This window comes from Orycteropus afer, unplaced genomic scaffold (genome assembly GCF_000298275.1).
Source record: "Orycteropus afer afer isolate SDZICR_OR568_19922 unplaced genomic scaffold, OryAfe1.0 scaffold00019, whole genome shotgun sequence".
In the NCBI taxonomy this organism is placed as follows: Eukaryota; Metazoa; Chordata; class Mammalia; order Tubulidentata; family Orycteropodidae; genus Orycteropus; species Orycteropus afer.
In genome coordinates, this window is record NW_006921606.1 from 19,362,855 (window position 1) to 19,383,472 (window position 20,618).

The 20,618-nt window shown below is 37.7% G+C and overlaps 1 protein-coding gene across 1 annotated transcript in view; it reads right to left on the reverse strand.

The window, feature by feature from the left end:
• Window positions 1-20,618, reverse strand: part of CHD2 (chromodomain helicase DNA binding protein 2) — a 215,195-nt gene that overhangs the window by 160,956 nt on the left and 33,621 nt on the right. The window contains exons 5-11 of the mRNA XM_042783579.1: window positions 10,462-10,569; window positions 8,532-8,672; window positions 6,399-6,532; window positions 5,359-5,584; window positions 3,716-3,816; window positions 2,439-2,483; window positions 2,115-2,293 (exon numbers count right to left, since the gene is read on the reverse strand). Of these exons, the coding sequence (XP_042639513.1) occupies window positions 2,115-2,293; window positions 2,439-2,483; window positions 3,716-3,816; window positions 5,359-5,584; window positions 6,399-6,532; window positions 8,532-8,672; window positions 10,462-10,569 (934 nt within the window). The remainder of the gene's footprint in view (window positions 1-2,114; window positions 2,294-2,438; window positions 2,484-3,715; window positions 3,817-5,358; window positions 5,585-6,398; window positions 6,533-8,531; window positions 8,673-10,461; window positions 10,570-20,618) is intronic.

Below are 20,618 nucleotides of genomic sequence, written 5' to 3' on the forward strand. Positions count from 1 at the left end.
ATGGCCAGACTTCGTCTCACCTATTTTGGTCATGTTGTAAGAAGGGACCATTCCCTGGAGAAGGATGTCATGCTTGGTAGGGTGGAGGGTCGGCGAAAGAGGGGGAGGGCTTCAACGAGATGGATTGATACGGTGGCTGCGATGATGGGCTCAAGTATAGCAGGTATTGTGGGGCTGGCGTGGGATCGGGCAGTGTTTCGTTCTGCTGTGCATGGGATCGCTATGAGTCGGAAACAACTCAACGGCACTTAACAACAATAACAACATTCTCACAACAAGATAAATAAAATTTAAAGAAAAAAGTCATACAAATTTCTTTATTCATGACTTCTCAAAGTCGTTAAATAATATACACACTTGTACGTCTATTCAGGAAAGCTTCCCAAAGTTATATGACCACAAAAGTCTTTTTTTTTTTTTCTTTTTTTTCAGGAAATAGCTCTATAAAGATTAGTACAACATAGAACATACTATGAGAAGTACCATACTGATCAGGGGTAGATTATCCAATAAGCAAGGTAAACACAGGCTTACTTGTGCTTACTTACTAATCTGTAGTGAACAGTCTCACATCATATGATGTGAGACTGTTTACAACCATACTTACCTTGCTTACTGGGTACACTCTGTCCCAGTCAGGGATTACAAATTTGAACAAAGGTTTTGATTCTGTAGGAAGGTGCTGTGGGGCTGGGAGAGAGACAGATGCCAGCCATACCTAGAAGCAGAATCTTTGATACGGTGAAAAAAATGTGAAACTATTCGCTGTAGATTAGTAAGTGAGTACAAATAAGCCTGTATGCTTACCTAGTTTTTTGGGTAATCCAACACTGATCTTGATAGTGTATTTGATAAGGCTATTGATGGTCTCTGTTTTCCTCCATGAGTCCATCTAGCTATGAATGGAATCTGATTCCTCATTCCTGTCCTCCATAATCCAGCTGTCCACTCGTGCCAAACCTTCTCCATAATGATTCTCACATTCAACCCTTCCATCCTACTACTACTTTCCTGACTTCATTCTAAATCTTCTTTATAGACTTTCATGACATCTTACTGGCTGGGCCTTCTGGCTTTTGTAACTGATTAGGCACTTGACTGCTAACCAGAAGTCTGGCGGTACAAACCCACCAGCCACTCCTCGGAAGTAAGATGGGGCAATCTAATTCCGTAGTGATACTGCCTCAGAAACCCAAGGAGGGGTCGCTATGAGTCGGGGCCAACTCGACGGCACATAACAACAACAAGAGTCTCCTCCACACTGCCATTAGATGAAGATTTCTAAGTAAAATACAGCTTTCATATACAGCTTTCATCCAGCTGTTCTACCCAGTAAGGCAGGCACCCACAAGACAAAGTCAAAATACCTTTCATGATATTCAAGATATTCGAGACATATGTTTTGATCTAAATGCACTCACCAACATCCTATCTCTTTTCCAGCCCTGAGTTCTATTGCACTATAAGAACATCTTGACAGCTCTCATGGGAGGGCAATATCCTAGACCACCTCTTGTTTAACCATCAGCAATCCATTCTTTAAGGGTCAGGGCCTGTTCAAACCTTTAATAGCCTCTGGAGCTCAGTGGCTTCTTCCTCTGAACTTCACTGACCATGTACTCTCTACTACATTCATGTGACTGCCAATTACACACTGCTTTTCACAGAGGGTGCTATGGTGCCCCTAACTAGAATGCCAACATCTCATGTCAGAGGACCCTACACTATTTTACAGATGGAATAAACTCCATAGAGGGATAGTTATTTGTACAATCAATCTAGCAAATAAAAAAGTCTCTATGTTTAGTTGCTAACTTAGCATTCATCCCCTTTCCCATCATTTCTCTTTTAAAGTGCTTAAATCCTGTCATGCATTCTCCACCATCTATTTCTAATTCTATAAAATGTAAGATTAAAGAAGTCAGCAAAGCTGTAGTACACCTCATCCTTCCCTTTAGTTATTTTTCTTTAATGTCAACATTAAGTCGTCTTTCCCTCAAAATGGGAATCATCTCCTACCTTTGTAGTATTTTCTCTTCCCAGTATCTATATGACCAACCCTGTATATCAATCAGTCTTTCCCCTGGGAAACCAAGAAGTAGTAATCACCACACCTTGCATTCTCTTGTTGGGATGGTTTTTGAGTTGTTCCTACTGTGGAAGCTGTCAATACAGCTCTGGAATTTCTTCCCAATCAAGGCTTCATCTTCCCAGCTACACTCTGAGTAGGGCAGACCCATCCATTTGCACAGATACTCAGGTTCATTTGAAGGTGCTGGCTTCCGACTGTGAGCTATTTCATGTATAAAAATGTACAGATCAGGAACCATAAATTAAAGGAGGGGAATGACATTCTTTTTTATGTAAAACCAATGAAAGAACATGTGGCAAAACTAAAAATTTTACAAAACAACATTTATAAATAAGACCTCGTTTACCTGGGAAATCTGTTTGACCCAAGGTAGATTTACTTGTCTTCACAGCTAAATAAAAGCAAAATAAGACAGAAAGAAGTTATCATCATAACCAAGAAAAAAAAATCCTGGTCTTATGAACAAGAATACCAGATTATACCCACTCAACATACAAATACACTCTACTGTGTCACATATTTGGGGACGGCGGGGGGACATACCAACCCTGCCTTTACATCCCTTTTTAGCTACCATTCCATTTCTGTTCTCCTTTTAACAGAACTTCCCAGAAGAGTTGTTTATGCTGTGGCTCTTCTCAACTCCCTTCTCATTCTTGCCTGAGCCCACCCCAACCAGGCCTATACCTACCATACCATAGATCTATCTCACTAATGTCACACTTACTGCCAAACTCAAGGATCAAGTCTCATCTTTATCACAACTATCATAGCTTCATCCTCCTCAAGCCCTGTGAATAGCTTGGCTTCCAGTACACTTCTCTCTCTTGGCTCTTTTCCCCTCTCCTCTCATTGGCTGCTCTTTCTCAGTCTCCTTTGCAGGTTTCTCCTCCTCTTTCTGACTTCCAAAACCTGGAATGTCCTCAAATTTCCTTTCATACCATGTATACTCTATTTCTGTTGATCTCTTGAAATCTTGGGCTTTAAATATAATCTTTGTATGGGTAATTATCAAATTTTAACCCTCTAGCCTCAGACCAAGAGTTCTGAACTCCAAGTTTACGTATGTTACCACTGTCACAATATTCTTCATTTAGATGACTAAGGAGTTTATTAAACTTACAAACATCAAAATTAGCTCTTGTTTCTATTCCAAAAATCAGCTCCTTCCTTAATCTTTCCATAAATGGCACTACTTGTCTTCTATTTGCACAAACCAAAAATCTCAGCACCATCTTTGACACCTCTTTCACTCATCCCCCTCATCCAAACTTATTAGCAAATCTTATTGTTCCTTAAAATAAATCTGGTCCATATGTCTAGTCTCAAACAGTAAACCCACAAAACACATTTATTTACACTGCTCCCAAAAGCAAGAGCTACTATTTCTTGGCTCAAACACTGCTAAAATGAAGTTTCCCTGTTGTTGTTGTTGTTGTTATGTGCCGTCCAGTCAGCCCCGACTCATAGCGATCCCGCCTTGGGTTTCCGAGGCAGTATCACTACGGAAGTAGGATTGCCCAACCTTCCTTCCGAGGAGTGGCTGGTGGGTTTAAACCGCCAGCCTTCTGGTTAGCAGTCAAGTGCCTTAGCCACTATGCTACCAGAGCTCCCTGTACTCACCTATTATTCTTTCTACTATCTGATACTGTTTATTCAACTCTGAAGCCAGTTCTTGTTGGCAGTTGAAATATTCTACATCTTCAGGAGAAACTTTTCCTAACCTGGACAGAAACAGACAAAGTACATACTAGTTAGATTTGGGGGATTCATACGCATACATCAAAGCAAAAGTCAAAGGTAGGACATGAAACATTTTTTCTTCCCTCTGTCTTCAATAATTTTTCAGGAACTAGTAATTAGGCCGGAGTTTACAAAAAAACATGCAGTTTCAGAAAACACCAAAAAACTTAGAATCAGTAAGTTATACCAGTTGTTCATCTCTTTAACATTATCTATCTATAAAGAAACCTAAAAATAACTGTTCCATGTGAAAAATTTATATACCTAAACATATTAAGATAATGAAGCTGTCTTCTAGATTCAAAAAAGTTAAAATTATTTTCACGTGCGTGTAGGTTTTGAGATTGGTTTAATGTAGCTTTTTTGGAAAACTAGGTATGCTTAGTTCCAAAAACCTTTAAGAGGAAAACAGCAGCAACCTGAAATTAGATAATTACTATTCTTCTGAGAAATTTACAATATCTTGTTGCTTTGTAACCTACCCCTAATGTACTCTTGTTGTTAGCTGCTGTCAAGTTAATCTCAACTCATGACACCTCATATGCTACAGAGTAGAACTATTCCATAGGGTTTGTGTGGCTATAATCATAAGGGAAGCAGATTGCCAGGCCTTTTCTTTCGCTGGACCACTGGGTAGCTTGGGACTGCTAATCTTTAGGTTAGCAGTCAAGCACAAACAGTTTGTGCCACCTAGAGACCTTACAAGCTTACCTCAGGCATACTTTTTATGAGTAGGTATGTCATTTACTAAGTAAGTAGCATGCATAGTAGTAACACCAGAATTAGAACCCGTCCATCCCTAAACCTAATGCAAAATAACCTGAGATGTATGTCTTCAGGGCTGACTTGATACCTCTTATTGTTCAATTTTAAGTTTATGTGTGCCGTAAGTCCACATATTTCTCACATGCAATCTAACACACTCAAAGCTGTAAGTAAACTAAAAACACGATGGATTGTTATAGTTCTAGAAGTTCTCTGTTTCCTTCACATCATTTTTGAAAATTGTGCAAAACCAAGATTTCTTTTATGTGTGTCATGACTCAGAGAGCTCTAGAGTGTCAACTCCTCACATCTAAGCATAACCATGCAGAACAACACAGTACTCAAGATTAAAAGCATGAGCTCTGGTCTCAGGCTGCCAGAATTCAAATCTGGGTCCACTTACAGAGTGGCTTGCTGGCAAACTCTGTGCCTCACTTTTCCCATTGTATAACAGGGTCATGACAGACCAAATATCATAGCTTTATTGTGAACTTCATTCTGAGCATTAAAGATATGATGTGTGAAAAATGCTCAATTAGCATAGCTATTATTAAACTCCAAAAACTTGGTGGTTCTATTAAAAAATTTATGTCTTCAGGTCATAATTTTATGAAAACAGAATTGCAAATAGCTCCATGTTCATATGATCAAAACAGAATGTGAAATCCTATATAGCTGTGTTCTCCATGCATTACTTTAAAATCTTCCCTTCATTCAGGCTGCAAATATGTTTTGTTAAGCCATGATGGAAAATATACCATTGTTTGATTTCATCCTCTTTCTTCTTGAAGTTCTCTAGTTTTTTTAAGCCCTTCACTTTCTGCTGCTGCAAGGATTCTTCACTCTCCCATGTACTGTGGATATATGACCAACCCTTCCATTTGATGAGGTACTGGACTTCACCTTCATCCTTTTCAGTGTTAAAGTCACCACTAGGGTCTCCATTAGCTTCAACTGCATATACAGTAGTAGAAGCTCCAGTTGCTGCAAAAGGATTCAGTTAAACTTTAAAGAGAGTTTATTAAACCAGACCTTGAAAAACTTCCCAAGTAAGCAATATTTCAAAAAGCCTCTTTTTGGCTGTAGGTAGGACTAAAATACTTTGACTTGAAAAGAGCAGAAATAACAAAGGATTGGATAGATCAGTAATTTCAAATATTTTCAAATTACAAACCAAATTGTACCATCTAATAAAGTATTCCAGAATTTATAGGTGAAATCAAAGAAATCCTTGCCTACAAACATAGTGAGAAGGGAACAAGCACATCCTTTTGCCTTGGTCCCTACTAACTCAGAAAACAAATCCCTTCCTCCAGGAACATTAAGGACACGTAAAAAAATCATAATGTCTCCTCATCTACCAACTACTCTATGTCCTCTGTTAACTGTCTTAATCCCAAGGGAACCCAGAATGAAAAACATTGAATTACAAGATATCTCAATTGGATATGAAAAAAAAATTGCACTGTTGTCCAAATACTAAACAGTTTGACACATTTTGCAGGAGATTCAGAAACAGTTAAAGGTAGATTTGGGCAATGCTAATAAGCAAGTATTTCTACTACATTATGGTTTGGTAAACCAGTAACACTTACCATTATTAACTTAATTTTAAAATCCCCAAGACACTGGACATGTCTTCTTGTCCTCAGGTCTGAAACATGAGGACTGAGTCAGAGAAACACTGACACATTCTACAACAAACATAGGTATGGACTGAAATCCTTCATTTCAGAGCTGAAAATCTGGGCCTTAATGAGCAGTTATAAAAAGTAATCTGCTTCTGAAAGAAACATACCTCCCTTTTTTCCCAATCTCGAATCTAACACCTTTTCAATAGTTTCACTATTATCTTGTTGTTCATCAAGTCCTTCTCCAGTCATTTCAATGAGGTCATCTGAGTCGGTCTCAAAGTCATCATCTTCTTTATAACTACATGAAGAATAATACTGATTAAATGAGAAACTGTATTTTCAGAATTAAGCACTACCATTAATAACATCACTAGAATAAGGAATGATACTCTTTTGATCCCAACATGCTATTTGACAGATCAGACCATTTTAGAGATCAGCAGGCTCAAAGGTTTTTTTTTTCTACTTAAAAGTATTGGTACATATTCACAGATCACGCCAGGAAAGTTAACTTGTATTTCAAAATAAGCACAAATTTTATTTATAATACTCTAGGTAAGCAAGACACAGAAAACTACAAGGAGACTTCCATTTTTTCATTTTTTAATACCAGATCATTTGTGTAAACAAAGAAACAACCAAAAAGAAAGAAAATACATAATGAAAGGAAAAAAGTATTGTTACTATTTCATTTGGCAAAAAGAGAAGCAATATTTTTAATCTTGTTTTTCAACTTATTTTATCTCCTAATAATAAGAATATAAAATATTATACTCTCAAATTGTTGAGGCTACAAATGGTTTGAGAGTCACACAAGAGAAAATATACATCCTGGATATAGTACAAGGAGCCTTGGTAGCACAGTGGTGTAAGTGCTTGGCTACTAACCAGAAGATGAGCAGTTCAAATCCACAAGCTGCTCCACATGAGAAAGATGTGGGATTCTGCTTTCATAAAGATGCCAAACTCAAAAAAAAAAAACTAATCTCACTTACATCCAGTTGGTTCCGGCTTCATAGAGAAGACTCCCTCTTGGGTTTCCGAGTCAGTATATCTACCAAAGTAGATTGCCCAGCCTTCCTTCTGAGGAGTGGCTGGTGGGTTTGACTGCCAGCCTTCTGGTTAGCAGTCAAATGCCCTAGGCAGTACATCACCAGAGCCCTTCATAAAGATTACAACCTTGGAAATACTATGGCGTTGTTGTTGTTGTTGTTATGTGCCCTCGAGTCGGACCCGACTCATAGCAACCCCTCCTTGGGTTTCCGAGGCAGTATCACTATGGAAGTACACTGTCCCATCTTCCTTCCGAGAAGTGGCTGGTGGGTTTAAACCACCAGCCTTCTGGTTAGCAGTCAAGTGCTTTAGGCACTATGCTACCAAAATTGACTCAACAGCAACAGGTGTGGTTTTTTGGTTTTTTTGGATGTAGTACTATTACAATAGGAGCTTTGGTGGCGTAGTACCTAAGGCATTTGCTAACCAGAAGGCTGGCGGTTCAAACCCACCAGCCACTCCTCAGAAGGAAGACTGGGCAATCTACTTCCATAGAGACACTGCTTCAGAAACCCAACGAGGGGTTGCTATGATTTGGATAAGACTCAATGGCAGTGAGTTTGGTTTTAGTTTGGTTTAGTGTTAGAAAAAGGAAAAATGCTAAGCTATGCATTTGCATACTCAAAACCTAGTCCCAACTTTGGAATTATTAATTGGGTGTCATTGAGCAAGTTATTACTATCTCTAGGACTCGGTTTCTCCATGTCTAAGTAGACCAAAAGAAACCTACATATTCTCTTAATGAAAATCAAATGTCCTTTGATTCCTATAAAGTAAACTGTAAGAATTTGGATGCATATACTCCTTTACTTCATTTTCCCTTAAAGCTTCATATCCTATTAGTAAGCTCAAAAAATTATACCAAAATATCAATATATAAACTGAACCACAGAAAAGCCTGTATGATTCACAGAAAAATTCAGAAGTGAAAATATAGTCTAAGTGGCTTTCCTGAAAAACAATGCTATGAAATGAAGATACTGAGACTAAGCCACCTTCAACAGAACATGAACTTAGAGCAATTCTTTACATGGGAATGAAGGCTTGAAATGAGCTAATGCCATACTTTCCACATTCCCCTTGGCTCAATACCATTCTTTCTGCAAAAAAAGCTGACCAGATTTTCACAACCTCAGGACATCAGTATTTATTTTTGCCCATAAAATATGTAATCCTAGACTCATCAGAAACAAGTTTGAACCACCAACACCATCACCCTCATATCAATGAAAACTACAATTTACCTAACATTTTTAGCAGCTCGGCGACGAGTTTGCCTTTTGGGGGCTTCATCGTCTTCATCCTCATCATCAGAAGAATCTTGTTTTTTTCTTTTTCCACGTTGAGGCTTAGGTGGCTTTTTAACACGAGATTTGGGCACTGTTCTAAAATGAGAAAAGAAAAAAATGGTAAAGTTTTTATTCTATCATTTGGTGTCTACTTCAAATCTATACAACAGTGTTTCCCAGAGCTATGGGGCATATGTTGGATTAACTCAGAGAATGTTAAAAATGTACATTCCTAAATCCCACTCCCTAAGATTCTCCTTCACTATAAATCTGTATTTCAGCATGAGCCCAATGTGATTCAAATGCTTCTATTCCTCAATCATTTATAGGAGATTACTGCTAGGGTTCTGAGGCAATGGTTGTCAACTGTTCATTAGGAACACCTGGCATAAAAATACACTTGCAGCATAATGCTGATGGTACCTCTTGAAAGGAAATTTAGAAATATCCACCAAACTTATAAATACCAACTTACAAATTCTACTTTTAGGAATTGGTCCTAGAGATACACATTCATATAGGCATAATATAGTCTACAGTCAGAATCGACTCAATACCAATAGGTTTGGTTTTTGGTTTTGGTAGCATAGTTTACAATAATAAAAAAACTGGAAAACTCTAAATGTTCATCAACTGTGAACTAGTCAAAAATGAATGAAATACTAGCCATAAAAATAGCAAGTTTTCTGTGTATTGATATGGGAAGATTCCCAAGATAATGAAAGAAAATACAGAAAAAGATGCAAACTATGCTATCATCTGTATTAAGGGAGTAAAGAACAAGAAATATTTGTTTTTCTTACACGTGCATAGAATATATTTCAGAAGAAAACCTAAGAAACTGTAATTCCAATGCACAGCCAGGACTAAGAGCCCATCTAGAGCTTACATAGTCTATCAATGACAAGAGGGTGAAAAAATTAGCTGAGAGGAAGGGAGAACCCATGACATTTATCTGTTCTCTTGTACCTGCCATGAGCAATCCTAAACAGATGATCAGGGATTCTGAAAATAGTGCATAAAACTGAGAAGACAGAAATGGAGTGACACTCCAGTGCTGAGAGCTTATGCTCAGACTAAAAAAAGACAAAATTCAGATGAATTTCATTGCTGGAGTGGGAGAAGGTACAGGAACAATGTCCTAAGCCAAGAGTCAGCAAAATTTTTCTGTAAATGGCCAGAGATTAAAGACTTTAGACTTTGAGGGCTAAGAGGCAAAATTAAGGACATCATGTATTTATGTAACTAGAGAATAAAAATGAATGTAATGAATAAATATATTGTTCTAGAGAACAGTTACAGTAATTAAGAAAAAAGCTGTTTTACTGATGAAATTCAATATAAAATAATAATTGCTGAGTACATTTTTTATAATACATATACACTACTGAACAGAATTTTTTTGGTATAACGCCTACGGCATCTGACTGCTAACCAGAAGGCTGGCGGTCCAAACCCCCAGCCACTCCTCAGAAGGAAGACTGGGCAATCTACTTCTGCAGTGATATGGCCTCAGAAACCCAAGAAGGGGTCACTATGAGTCAACCCGACTCGACTGGACAGCAGGGCATAAGTAAGTAAGTAACATTTCACTTAATTGGTATTCAAATGTAGAATTCCCTGTCATCAAATCAATTATAAATGTTCAATGATAAAAACTATTCTTAACTCGCAGACCATACAAAAACTGGTGACGGGCAGGAGATTTGGCCTGAGGCCACAGTTTGCCTCTTGGTCTAAACTACAGATATTCAAAACCCAGAGTCACAACCCATTGGATCCAATCAGTTAAGGTTACCATTCCAGCACTACATCATCTTTCTCAATCTAATACAAACTGAGCTAACCCAGAGCAGAAAAAATAAAATCAGGCAAAGACCTGTACCTTCTGGGGATAGGTCTTCTGGATTTCACTTTTTTTTGCTCTGGTTCACTCTCTGCACTGGTACCTTGATCCTGTTCATCTTCTGAGGGCTCCCGTTTCCATTTTTCTCTGCAATCAAAAGTGAAACAAAATTATTATTTTTTTCTTTAATTCTTCCAGGCAAGCGATCTGAAAAAACCAATTTCAATCTGACTACGTAAATGCAGTATGAGCATATTTTAAATACTATGCTAACAGATTTATGCAAGCTCCATTCAAATTTTGATTGTGCTTTTTATTGAACTACTGTATTTATTGAATCTACTTTATTTATTGAATCTACTCTTATCTCTGTACAAAAATAGAAACTAGGTATATTTTTAAAATCGTTTGTCCTGAAGAAAGAAATGTCTTTTAAATCTCATATTCCATTTTGATTTTCTACTCTCATTGACAAGATTAAAGACTAACTATATAATACATCAATGGCTCTGAAATTTTAATATGCATCAGAACCACTAAGCTTGTTAAAATAGATTTCTGGACCCCAACCACAAAATTTCTGACACAGTAAGTCTAGGGTGGGGCCTGACAATCTGAATTTTAGCAAATCTGCAGTACTGATGTTGTTACCTGGAAACTTCTTTAAGATTCACTGTAGTAGATATCAAGAAGCTCCAGTAGTATAGTGGTTAAGGCATTTGGCTGCTAACCCAAAGGTCGACAGTTCAAACCCACCACCACTCCACAGAAGAAAGATGCTTCAGTAAAGATGTATACCTTTAGAAACCCAATAGGGGTCCCCTATGAGTCAGAATCCACTCAACAGCAGTGAGTTTGGTTTGGTTTGTACTAGGTATTAAGGAGCCCTGGTGGCACGGTAATTAAGCAATTAGTTGCTAACCAAAAGGTTGGCAGTTTGAACCCACCAGTCACTCTGTGGGAGAAAAATGTAGCATAGTCTGCTTCCATAAAGATGTATAACCTTAGAAACCCTATGAAGCAGTTCTACTCTATAAGATTGCTATGAGTCAGAATCGATTCAACGGCAGTGTGTGGGTGAGTGGGTACTAAATATTTCAACATCTTTAGAGTACTTGAGACAAGAGTGCCTAAAGTTATTTTTCAGAGATAAACCTGCCATCTACCAGATAATCTGCTGGGCTAAGCATATAGTTTCTAATAATTATTAGGTAAGGCAGGTAGTATTCCTTAGCTCTTTGAGATCTTAGAAGGCTTGAAAGAGCCATTATCTATAGGAATCTTATACTACCCCAGTTTTTCAAGCTTACTTGAAGACCCTGTGCCTCTGTTTTATGTATAGGAAAATGAGTCACGCTAGAGACAACTTTTGCAGAACTGTAAAGTCAAATCAAAAACTCCACACTGAAGAATAGGTCAAAGTAGTAAGTAACAGGGAAAACAAGTTACAAGAAGATCGCTGATCTGCAGATTTCTGAGAATCTTCCTAAAAGCTGTAGGAGTCACCCTACACCTGAACTGGCTGGCAGAGCCCTTGGGAAAAAGAAAGCCTTCCTTGATAAGGCAATAAGACACTTTTATATGCATTGGTCAAGCTCTATTAAATGCACTGTGTCTTTACATATCTCTCTCTCTAACAGGAGCTTTCTTACAGGGAGGGACTTTCTTTTCTTCTTCATATCAGAGCTTAGCACTCGGGTGGGCAAACAGAGATGGTGTTTTGTTCAAAAAGAAATCACTTAAGGAATCAGTCATTTCAGCTTATCTGTCAGACAGACAAAGTACTTTTGGAAGGAGACTTATAAGACAGTAACATCTGCCAGCATTGCCTAGTATCCTTCATTTTCTCTTTAAAACAAAGGCCTCCTTATATCTAACTATACTCTGGGCACTTATCTTACTCTGCCTTCTCTGGTGCCTAGTAGAATAAATATTTGCTAAATAATTCAAGGAATAGACAGTGATTGCCAGGAAGAAAGAAGGGAAGATGTCGCAGCAATTGGGAGATTGGCATGAGTTGGCAGTCACCCCTGGCACAGGTCCAGAACAGCTTACCCTTCAAAAGGGGCTCACACAATCAAACTTGAGAGAAGTGGTTTAATAGGAAACAAGGCTGAAATAATATGAGCAATTAAGACCTAAAAGAGAACACATCAGATGAGAAGGATTAGTTCTAATTTCCCTAACTCTCCAGGAATTGAGAAATAAAACCGTTACCACAGCCAATGAGGTCCACTTCTGTGGGAAACATAAATGGTAGCAAACACTGAAAGAACGGATGTTGAAGCTACAGAGTTTTACAGATCTACAGACTTAGGGACAATCAGAGGGACAATTAGATCACCAAATATGAGAGTAGAAAAAAACATGGTAAATCAACTGGTTCAAGCCCTCATCCAAGAAAACAACAACGAAACCCAGTGGAACAAGTTGCTTGTTTACGTGGCAAACCCCCAGCCACACCCAACCACAACCTATGGAAGACTAAAGAATCTAGACAAGTAAAACCAGTCTTACACATTCTGAGAAGATCTGAACAATTGGAATGATTTTTTAAAGTCCCAATTAAACTTCTGTGTATGTGTGCCTGAAATTGTTTCAATTTTCATGAAAGATAAAGAAGAAAGTAACAATGAATTTTACATACATGAAAAATAGAGTTTAATGATCAAAACAGCATAAGTGGGTTAAAAAAAAAATGAAGGTTTTGTTTGTTTGACTGCAAGTCAGGGATTGCAATCTCACAGACCCACTGGTGCCAGGTAAGTCTTGTAAAGGGAGCAAATTAGAGAACTCACAGCTTGTCCTAAGGTGACAAACACTATATACACAGCTTGAAGTCACTGTTATGTGGGCCAGCATTGACAGATTGTTTTTTAAAAACATTTGGAAATCTACATTTTTACATACCATCTTTCAATTTCCATGTTGGTAACTACTAAACTGTATTCTCCAAAAATACCAATGTCGACTTCCAGTAAGATGGAGGAATAGGCAGACAAGTAACACAGACCCTCTTCAACAAAGAAAAGAAGAACCAATTGACAGAGATACAGAAGATAATCCTGGAGCCCTGAGCTTTGAAAGGAATGATACAGAAGTGGATTAGGTACCAACTAGTAGAAAAACCTGAACGAAAACAGTGAGTACAGAGATTGTCAGAGCTGTGGACTGTCAGCTACTCTGATGGGTCCAACAGCCTGAATATTTCCAGGTGGTGTTGGGACCTGAAAATTCTCCTGAAGATCAGCGCTGGTCACCAAGGGCTGCAGGGACGACTGCACTAGTGGTCGATGACTAGAAATGGAAACAGTAAGGAGGAAGACAACCTCAGCTGTTCACATTCCACTGTCCAGAGAGTGCAGCCATTTTGACTGTTTACACACGGCAGCCGTTTTGGATATATAAAGTGTGATTGGGGCACACCATTATGGATGTTTATAAGCGGCAGGCATTTTGGATATTTAAAGTGACCAAGGGTGCAGTCATTTTGAATGTTTATAAGCAGTGGCCATTTTAGATATTTAAAGTGACAGGAGGCACAGCCATTTTGAAAGTTTACAAGCAGCAGCCATTTTGGATATTTAAAATGACTGAGGGTACAGCCATTTTCAATCTTTACAAGTGGCAACCATTTTGGATATTAAAGTGATAGCATACTCATTCAGATTCCAGGGACCTAAGAATAGGCTCTGTTTGCCAACGTCAGTCAGGAGGCTGACAACAGGAAAGGAGACAGGTACTAAGTGTATAAGTGATGTCAACTAGTGAATAAAAGAGCACAGCACAGTACCCTGCTTCAATAGATAACATACAAACAAAACAAAAATCGTGGGCAAGTCACTCCAACACACAATTACCAATTAAATATAAACACAAAAACACCACAATGCCTCAGTGACAACAGAGCATCACAGTCCACACAAAGAAACAAGATAAAGCAGGAGAAACAAGGGACTAGGATACAGACTGAAAACACAACCCTGAGGAAGCAGCAGCATTGGAACTCCCATTTAAGGAATTCAAAAGAATGCAACTCCTTGCAAAGAAGATGGGGCAATCTACTTCCATAGTGATACTGCCTCAGAAACCCACGGAGGGGTCACTATGAGTCGGGTCCGACTCAATGGTACATAACAACAACAACAACATATTTAGGTATCTTCAAAGGATTGAGAGACAGATCAAGGAAAACACAGACAAAACCCTAGAAGAATTTCAGAAGAAAATACAAGAACAAAATGACAAAATAAATGAAAAATTAGAAATTATTCAAAATCTACAGATAGAAATCCAGAAGATTAATACTAAATTGTCAAATATAGCTAACACATTGAAAGGGCAAAAGAGTACAAGTGATGCAATAGAAGACAGAATTAATGACACTGAAGACAAATACCTGAATACTTTTTTGGAAAGGGATCAATCAGAAAAAAGACCAAAACAAAATGAAGAAAGTCTAAGGTTAATGTGGGATACCAACAAAAAGAGTAACCTATGTGTCACTGGAATTCCGGAACAGGAAGAGAAAAATAAAACTACTGAGAAAATTGTCCAAGATTTGTTGGAAGAGAACTTCTATGAAAGATGAGAATATATCCATTCAGGAAATCCAACGAACCCCAAACAGGATAGACCTCAAAAGACAATCACCAATTTATATCATCATCAAACTCAAAAAACCAAAGACAAAGAAAAAATCATAAAAGCAGCACAGGAAAAACAAACCATTACCTACAAAGGGCAACCAATAAGACTAAGCATGGATTTCTTGGCAGAAACCATGCAGGTGAGAAGACAATGGGAAGGTATATATAAAACCCTGAAAAAGAAAAATTTCCAACCAAGAATTATGTACCCAGCAAAACTGTCCCTCAAATATGATGGTGAAATTAGGACATTTCCAGATAAGGAGAAATTAAGGGAATTTGTTAAAAGCAGACCAGCCTTACAAAAGATGCTAAAGGGACCCCTTTGGACAGAGAAGCAACAACAGCCAATAACAACTGACCAATAAAACACATGATGATATAACCCAGAAACCAACCCAGCTATGGAAGTATCCAAAGTAAAAAAGCCTACAAGATTGTAAACAGGGAACATCAATCAACAAATGAGGACAACTACAAACCAAAAAGAGTGAAAAAACTGTGTTGTTACAGAACTTCTAGATGGTAGGGAAGTCAAGACAACTACAAGATAAAATAGACTGTTCTAAACTTGGGAAGAAAACTATAAATTACAGGGTAACCTCAAAGAAAAATGATAAACCTTCACATCAAAATATAAAAGAGGACCAGCACAAATATTTAGCAAATACTCAAACAACAGCAACGAAGGAAGTGGTAATACGATTCATAAACAAAACAAGCTCAGCATAGAAAAGTATATGGAACAAAGAAATCGACATCATGAAAAAACACATTACAAACATGACAGCAACAAATTCATACTTGCTGATAATTAAATATCTGGCAAGGGACTTATCTCTAAGATTTATAGAAAACTCCAACACCTCAACACCAACAGAATTAGCAATCCAATTGAAAAATGGGCAGAAGTCATGACACTTCACCAAGGAGGATATTCAGGTGAACAGCTAATACATGAAGAGATACTCACAATCATTAGCTATCAGAGAGATGCAAATCAAAACGAGATACTGTCTCACCCCAGCACAGATGGCAAGGTTCAATGAGACAGAAAATAACAAATGCTGATGGGGATGTAAGAGATTGGGACTCTCATACACTGCTAGTGGGACTGTGAAGTGATACAACCACTGTGGAAAGCAATATACCGAATTCCTTATAAAGCTGGAATTGGAGATACCATTTGACCCCACAATCCCATTACTAAGTATATATCCAGAGAGGGGAGAGCCAGGACAGGAACAGATATACACACACTCATGTTCATCGCAGCACTATTTACAATAGCAAAAAGATGGAAAACAACCTACGTGCCCATCAGTAGGAGTGGATGACCAAACTATGGTACATACATATAATGGAATGCTATGCAGCACTAAAGAATAATGTAGAGTCTGCAAAACACCACATAATATGGATGAATTTGGAGGACATTATGCTGAGTGAAATAAGTCAATCACAGAAGGACAAATACAGTATTAGTTCATTGTTGTGGCATGTCAAGGAAAGGTTTATACATGGAGGGTAACTTTCTTTACTGGTTGCCAGGAATGGGAGGGGAGGGGAAGGGACATTACAGAATAAAAAAAAAAAAAAAATGCATTGACCTATGTCACTTTAGTTTTGTGTATTTCACTATACATAAATTATATTTCAATAAAATGCATAAAAAAAAAAAATGTCATTAAATACTGTGAAAGTACTCCAGATAAGAAAAACATGAAAACTACTTCAACACCTATAATGGAAATGGGAAAATGTTATAAAAGACATTATTAGAATTATAACAGAAAAATGGTGGAAATGACAAATGCTTTGTTATATATATTTTACCATAATTTTAAAAATTTTAAAAACTCATTATTGGGTCAAATGATAAAACTAGATAGTGAATTAGAGAAAAGTAATGTAGCAATGTTAAAACTATGTAAGTTGAACACTACTTACCTAAACTAATTCAGAGTGAGGTAGAACATTTGACCAGACCCATAACAAAAGAAAAAATTGAACTGATCATAAAATAATACCAACAAAAAAAAGTCCTGGCCCAGACAGCTTCACTGGATAATTCTACCAAACATTCAGTGAAAAGCTGATACCAATGCTACTCAAACTATTCCAAAACAGAAAAGGATGAATACTCCAACTTCATTTTATGAAGCAAGCATAACCCTGTTACCAAAATAGTGGCAAAGACACCACTAGAAAGGAAAACTACAGAACAATATACCTCATGAATGTACACATAAAAATCTTCTACATAATTCTCCCAATAGATTCCAACAACATATAATAATAATAATAAAAAATCATGACCAAGCAGAATTTATACTGGCTATGCAAGGATTATTTAACACTAGAAAACCAATCAGTGTAGTCCACCACATATGTAAAATGAAGGAAAAGAACCACATGATCGTATCAATCAATGCAGAAAACATATTTGATCAAATCCAACAACGATTTCTGACAAAAACTCTCAGAAAAATAAAAATAGAAGGAAAATACTTCAACATAATAAAGGACATGTATGTAAAACTAATAGTCAACATTATTCTTAATGGAGAGAGACTGAAAGCATTCCCCTTGAAAATACGAACCACACAAGAATGACTTCTAATACTTCTATTCAATATAGTATTGGAAGTTCTAGCAACAAGGCAAGAAAGGGAAATCAAAGACATTCAAATTGGTAACGAAGAAGTAAAACTACCCCATTTGCAGATAATATGATCCTATACATAGAAAACCAAAAAGACCCAGCAAGAAAACTACTGGAACTAATTGAAATATTCAGCATAGTGGCAGGATGTAAGATCAACATAGAAAAATCAGTTGGATTCCTCTACATAAAGAGATCTCTGAAAAGGAAATAAGTAAAACAGTGTCAGTTACAATACCTACCAAAAAAGATGAAATACTTGGAAATAAATCTTACCAGGGACACAAAAAACCTATGCAAAGAAAACTACAAAACAATAGTATAAGAACTATAAAAGTTCTATATTAATAGGAAAATATACCATGCTTATGGATGGCAAGACCAAACATTGTGAAAATGTCAATGTTACCCAAAGCAATGTACACATGGAATGTAATCCCAATCTAGAGTCCATCAGCATTCTTTAAGGGCATGGAAACACCAATCACTGATTATATTTGGGAAGGAAAAAGACCTTGGAAAAGCAAAGCACTTTTGAAGAACAACAACAAAGTAGGAGGTCTTACACTCACCAATCTGAAAACCTACTATACAGCCACAGTAAAAGTCAAAAGAATTGTATTGATACAATGACAGACACATAGACCAGTAGAACAGAACTGAGAAGCCAGAAATAGATCCATCCATCTAAAGATAGTTGATCTTTGACAAAGGGCCAAAATCCATTAAACGGGGAAGTAAGTTAGTCTCTTTAACAAATGCTGCTGGCAAAACTGGATATCCATTTGCAGAAAAATAAAACAAGATTCATACCTCACACCACACGCAAAAACTCAAGATGGATCAAAGACTTAAATGTAAAACCTAAAAAGTTTAAAGTTCATCTAAGAAAAATAGGGGCACTCTTGAAGGCCTAATTGACGGTATAAATATACCATCTAACATAACTAAAATGCACAAACAGCAGAAGATAAACCAAAAGGCTGGGACCACTAAAAATTAAATTCACAGGTCCATTAGAAGATTTCTCCAGAAGATTAAAAAGAGAAACTACAGACTGGGGGAAATAATTAGCAATGATATATTTGACAAGGGACTCACCTCTAAAATTTATAGAAAACTCCAACACCTCAACATCAAAAAGACAAACAATCCAATAAAAAAATGGGCAGAAGACGTGAACAAGACATTTCACCAAAGAATATATTCAGGTAGCCAACAAACACATGAAGAAATGCTCACAATCATTAGCTGCTTCTTCTTGTTGTTGTTATGTGCCATCGAGTCAGCCCTGACTCATAGCGACCCCTCCTTGGGTTTCCGAGGCAGTATCACTACGGAAGTAGGATTGCCCAACCTTCCTTCCGAGGAGTGGCTGGTGGGTTTGAACCGCCAGCCTTCTGGTTAGCAGTCAAGTGCCTTAGCCACTATGCTACCAGAGCTCCCCATTAGCTGCTGCTGTTGTTGTTGTTGTTATGTGCCGTGGAGCTGCTAGAGAGACGTAAATCAAACCAACAATGAGATATCATGTCATCTCAGCAAAAATAGCTAAGTTCAAGAAGACAGAAAATAACAAATGATGGAGAGCGTGTGGAAATACTGGGACTCTCATATGTTGTTACTGTTGTTAGGTGCCATTGAGTCATCTCTGACTCATACTGACCCTACGCACAGCACAACAAAACACTGCCAGGTCCTGCACCAACTCCACAATCCTTGCTATACTTGAGTGCATCGCCATAGGCACAGTGTCAATCCATCTCACTGAAGGCCTTCCTCTATTTCGTCGACCGTCCACCTTACCAAGCATGACATCCTCCAGGGAATGGTCCCTTCTGATAACACAACCAAAGTTGATGAGATGAAGTCTGACCATTCTCGCTTCCAAGGAGCATGCCGGCCACACTTCCTCCAAGACAGATTCATTAGTTCTTTTAGTAATCCATGGTTCTTTCAGCAGTCCATGGTACTTTCAGCATTCTTTGCCAGCACAACTCAAAAGCATCCTTTCTTCTTAGGTCTTCCTTATTCACTGCCCAGCTCTCACATGCATATGAGGTGATTGAAAATTACGTAATCTAATGTCTTGACTGCTGCCTCCATTGGCATCAACTGTAGAACCAAACAATGTGAAGTCTTTGACAACTTCAATCTTTTCTCCATTTATCGTGATGCTGCTTAAAAGTCCAGTTGTGACGACTTCTATTTTCTTTATATTGAGATGTAATCCATACTGCAGACTATAGTCTTTGATCTTCATCAGTAAGTGCTGTAAGTCATCCTCACTTCCAGCAAGCAAAGATGTGTTGTCAGCATATTGCAGGTTGTTAATGATTCCTCCTCCAATTCTGAAGCCACATTCTTCTTCATTAGTCCAGCTTCTCAGATTTTTTGCTCAGCGTATAGATTTAATGAGTATGCTGAAAGGATACAACCCTGATGCACTCCCTTCTTGATTTTAAAGAATGCAGTGTTCTCTTGTTCTGTTCAAATGACAGCCTCCTGGTCTATGTACAGGTTTGTCATCAGTACAATTAAGTGTTCTGGAATTCCCATTCTTCTCAATGTTATCCACAATTTGTTATGACACATACAATCAAATGCTTTTGCATAGTCAATAAAACACAGGTAAAGATCTTTCTGGAATTCTTTGTTTGAGCCAAGATCCATCTGATATCAGCAATGATATCCCTCGTTCCATGTACTCTTCTGAATCGAGCTTGCACCTCTGAAAATTCTGTCAATATATTGCTGCAAACATTTTTTAATTATCTTCAGTAAGATTTTACTTGCATGTGGTATTAATGATATTGTTCTATAATTTCCACATTCTGTGGGATCACCTTTCTTTGGAATGGGTACAAATATGGATCTCTTCCAGT